Source organism: Limulus polyphemus, unplaced genomic scaffold, assembly GCF_000517525.1.
Source record: "Limulus polyphemus unplaced genomic scaffold, Limulus_polyphemus-2.1.2 Scaffold1688, whole genome shotgun sequence".
NCBI lineage: Eukaryota > Metazoa > Arthropoda > Merostomata > Xiphosura > Limulidae > Limulus > Limulus polyphemus.
In genome coordinates, this window is record NW_013667298.1 from 45551 (window position 1) to 50340 (window position 4790).

The window sequence follows — 4790 nt, forward strand, 5'->3', positions numbered from 1 at the left end:
AATTCTTTATGTTATTGTCATTAAGTGGGTAATGAGTCATAAAACAAATAATCAAAACATTTCAGGAGTCGGGGTGCCAAAAGTGTCTTTGGCCCCAGGTGCTGAGAACCCTTGCTACGCCACTGGATTTCCCAGAACAAAGGACATATGCAACAGCAACAGTTTATTGTGCAGCCTGCATATGTATGGGATTAACCATATGAGATTGGCCAGAGTTACAGTGGCACTAATTTACTTAAGAAGGAAGCACTGGATGAAAAATATGTTTGAGTTTGTGAAGTTATTGATAAATACTGTCACCAGATTTTGTCACATCTGTTTATAGAAATAAAAAACAATTTTTAAACCCACAAACATACAATGCTTATCTTTTTAACAGCATTTATTCACTTATAAAATCTATGCAACATAATTAAAGATATGTATAAACATTTTAGACGTTTTTTCTAAACTATTTGAAATGATGTTTGTCTAAGTTATTCTGGAGTTCCAGCACATATGAAATAAAAGATAGAGCAAAAATTCTGTTGCTTTTTTGCTAAAAACAAGTAGGGTAAAAAAATGATAAAATATGAGAATTTGTTGCCAGTGAATGTAATTCTAACACTGTATTAGCACATATAACCCATTGTGCTGAAAAATAAAGCTGTATTATTGCACAAAGTTCACTTACTGATTTCATCAGTTGTTGTTACTTGAACAATTGATCAGATTTAAGGTATTAGAACGTCAAGAAATTAATGTCACTTTTTTTAGATGAAAAACCAAAACAACTTATATATCAAAACAAAACATTTATTAAATGAAATAGTCTCAATTCTTGTTGATGATGCTTTTCCATCTTACAGTCAAATTGTTAATGCCCTGATTAAAGAAATCACCTGGCTTTGAAGCAAAAAACATGATGATGTCCTCTTTAACACCTTTCACATTTGCATATGTTTTTCCATTAAGGTGGTGTTACAGTGAAAGAAAAAGATGGTAATCTCATGGTACCATAATCTTGTGTTGCTTCAAATGTGCCACATGTGGACATGCATTGTCATGGAGAAGAAGAACACCTTTCTGATTGATGAGTGAAGAGCATTTCTGATGAAGGGCTTGAGTTAAACGTTCCAGTTGCTGACTGTAGATCTCTGCATTGACAATTCACTGTGGATTGAGGAGTTCATAATGAATTACTCCTTTGATGTCCCACCAAATGCAAAGCATCATTTTCTGTGGAGGGAGTCCAGGTTTTTGGGTCAGAAGTGTTTTTTGTCTGGGACTGAGCCATTGTTTTTGGTGTTTACTAGTTGCATAGAGAATCCATTTTTCATCACCAGTGACAATTTCTGTCCAAAAATAGTTCATGTGCATTATGCACCAGAAGAGGCATTCACACGTTGTAAACGATGATCATCGGAGAGTTTGTGAGGCACCCAAACACCTTCTTTATGGAGTTTTCCCATATTCCTCAGATGTTTATGTATTGTTTCATGAGAGATATGCAATTTCAGGGCCATTTCACGAGTGTGTTACCTTGGGTTAAACTCAATGAACGTCTTCAGAGCATCAATATCAATTCCAACATATCAGCCCCTGCCATCACAGTTTTTTAAGGCTAAAGTCATCTGAACGAAATTTGCTGAACCATCGTTGACACTTACGAATGTTCAAAACATTTCCATAAACTTCTTTGATATTCTTTGTGGCTACAGAGGCGTTGTTTTCCTTCTTGTATTCCAACAGCATTACATGCCGAATGTGTGTCTTGTCGTGTGGCATCACTATAAGGGATTAGAGTATACTAAACTTTACACGTTATATAGGCTACACTAACATGATGTTTAGGCAGTTCATTTAACTATTATACGTGATGTACATTTTTTGGGGGGTGGTTAATTAAAGTGTTCCAAACATGACATTAATTTCTTGATGACCTAATACTCCACTTTCAATCAATGCTGTTAATCAAGACAATGTTTTGAAAGTTTGGTACATCCATGTGTCATTGCTATTCACTTACCTGAAATAAAAACACCATTAAGATGCATTGTGAATAAATACTTCTTACTGTTAACATTATGTACCAGATTTCTGTATGATGCTACTTAAATATTCATGGTAGACATGAAATAGAATTTCATATGTACTAGTATAAGGAGATTAATGGTAAGAATTTCTAAGACACTTTCACTGGGATAATGAAAGGTAATTAATGAGGAGTACCCATCTTCAATATCTTCAATCTAAAATTCTTGGATCACAGCTTACAATGTTGATTAACACTTTCAATATGGGCTCGGTCAATTTGACTGACCACATGACCTTTTTGTACTTGTTTAAAATCTTTATAGATTTAATACTTATAATTCTCAATATAGTGGGTATATCTTCACGAAATTTGGCAGTCTTTCAGTTCATGTTATAAGTCTTTCACATACAAAAACTCGTATTTCTTAGTAAAGTATTTTTAATAAAATAAAATAAAGATTTGTCCATGAATATATTGAGTATTTGTTCTGAATAGTCCATGCACAAAATAATTTTCATGTTAAAATTAAATATACTTTTCCTCATCTCAAGAATCTCAAATTTCCTTTGTGTAATCCCTAAAACCCACCTAAATGCAATTTAAACGTTTTTTTTTGGTAAAACTTTATAGTTTATCTATTATTTTCTCTACCTTATCTCAAAACGGGATCTGTAAATTCGACCGACCTCATAACAACCAAAAAAGATCGAAATAAACCAAAATTAACCTTTTTTTGCTTTCTAGAATGACTTCAAATTGTATCATGAAACTACACTTGTTTATCCTAAGTAGCTCTAAATTCGTAACATTATACATCTATTTATAATTATATTTTATTGTTTTATTGCCCTTTGAACCATGTCTAACTACTATCCATGCCATTATAAGTTGTAAATAACTTGAGGAATGTGCAGCTGATGTTGCGCTATCGAATTACATTACCCACGAGCTGCTTGCATGCGTGCCTCATGAACCCTTTTAATTATATTATCATTATTACTTATTTTACTTAATCTAGTCTTAAATAACTTCAAAAGATCCATATTTTTATATTTTAGTTACTTTTACAATAATAAATAAAGAATAAATATGAAAAACAAGAAGTAAAGCACTTACCTAATCTTCCTTTTTTTTTGTTGTTGTCGGGTTTCAAAGAGAGTTAACCCTAATTTTTCATACTATAGATAGTAATGCACTTAATGATTTTTATTTAATTAAATAATGTACCAAAGAATATAGACTAATAACATTCAAAAAATAGACAAAGTCACTTACCTCTCAAAATTTTTCTGGCTTTCTAGCTATGCGACAAGAGCCATTTGAAATTCATCCAAGCTAGTTGTTAACTTTCCCACGGGAATGATTCTTGTACTGTGAGTGAAATTGACAATATTCTGTTCAGAATACAACATAATACAATACGTCATTTGATAGATGAAAACCTTGAGTTTCTATCGGCGATAGGTAATATATAATGAAATGTAAGGGAGGATATGACAGGTGGGTGTGACAGGAGGGGGTCTGATTTTCTATTCAATAACTCTGTAACCAAACAAAATTGAAGACTATAAAAATTATGGTTTGTCTGAGCAACAACAATTTTATAAAGAGTAATTTACATTTAATTTTGTACATTTTCTAGGGGTGATGGATAAAATAGGGATGATGACATGCTAAGACAAAATGTGTCACGTGGGTCACACTAGTGGAAATTCAGGATTTTTTTAATATTCCCTTGTAGAATTAACAACTTAAAACTTGTATACTATTAAAATATGGATTATTAGCTAAGATGTTATGCTATTCAAATTGGTATAACAAACAAAAAGTTGTATAATAAAATTTTGAATGTAAAACACTAAAACCTTGTGTCATGCTCAGTAAAAGATACACGGGGCAATAGAGTTAAGCAACTCAAACAGAAAACATATAGTGTGAGCATCTAAAGTACATTAAACAACCTTAATTTCCTGTAAACAGCAAAAATAGGTTTAATTTTGCCCAACTGGAAGGACTGCAGTTTGAACATTTGTTCAATACAACATTATTTGATTGGTACATGTTGTTTAGTTTAGAAGATAAAATGTTTAGATATTAAACAACAATACATTTTCCACTACATTATAAAACCTACCTTACAAGTTGTAAAATTTTGAAGTAACATGAAAACAATGCACTCTCAGCAGCAGTTTGGTACTTGACATTGTACTTAGGACCAACTGTATGCATTATGTATTGAGCAGGAAGATTATATCCTTTGGTCAGCTTGGCTTCACCTGTCCTACATCCTGAAAAAAAATGAGAAGAAATATATGTTTGCAACTAAACATGAAGTATTAAATCAAAGAATTGTTTTGTAAACTATAAACAAATTTAATTTCTTTTTAATAGTGCATGTACAAAATTACTGAATAAATAAGGTCACAATATTTAAAAACACATTTATTCCTTAATATAAAGAATTACAAATCATGACATGCATTATATTGAATATGCAACCCCGTATAACTTTCTAAGTCTTTTTCAACTAATTAAATTTCACTTTGTGTGTTCTTAACTTTTTTAATTTGAAGTTAAATAATTGCAAGAATTATGCAACTTATAATTTCTCTAGTAGTGTTTCTGACCTAAGCGGTATTATATTGAGAGGTATATGACAGATAGGATCTTCTAAGTGGGATTGTAATAAAGTATATACACAGCGTGGTCACAAGTAAACAGACACCACCTTTTCAGAAAAAATGTAATTTTTTAGTCATATTCACATGAATTG

At 31.6% G+C, this 4790-nt stretch overlaps 1 protein-coding gene across 3 annotated transcripts in view; it reads right to left on the minus strand.

The window, feature by feature from the left end:
- LOC106464562 (protein GDAP2 homolog) overlaps positions 1 to 4790 on the minus strand; it is a 51045-nt gene that overhangs the window by 41856 nt on the left and 4399 nt on the right. For all 3 annotated transcript variants that reach the window (XM_013924711.2, XM_013924710.2, XM_013924713.2), the window contains exon 4: positions 4152 to 4305. In XM_013924711.2, coding sequence (XP_013780165.1) covers positions 4152 to 4305 — 154 coding nt within the window. The remainder of the gene's footprint in view (positions 1 to 4151; positions 4306 to 4790) is intronic.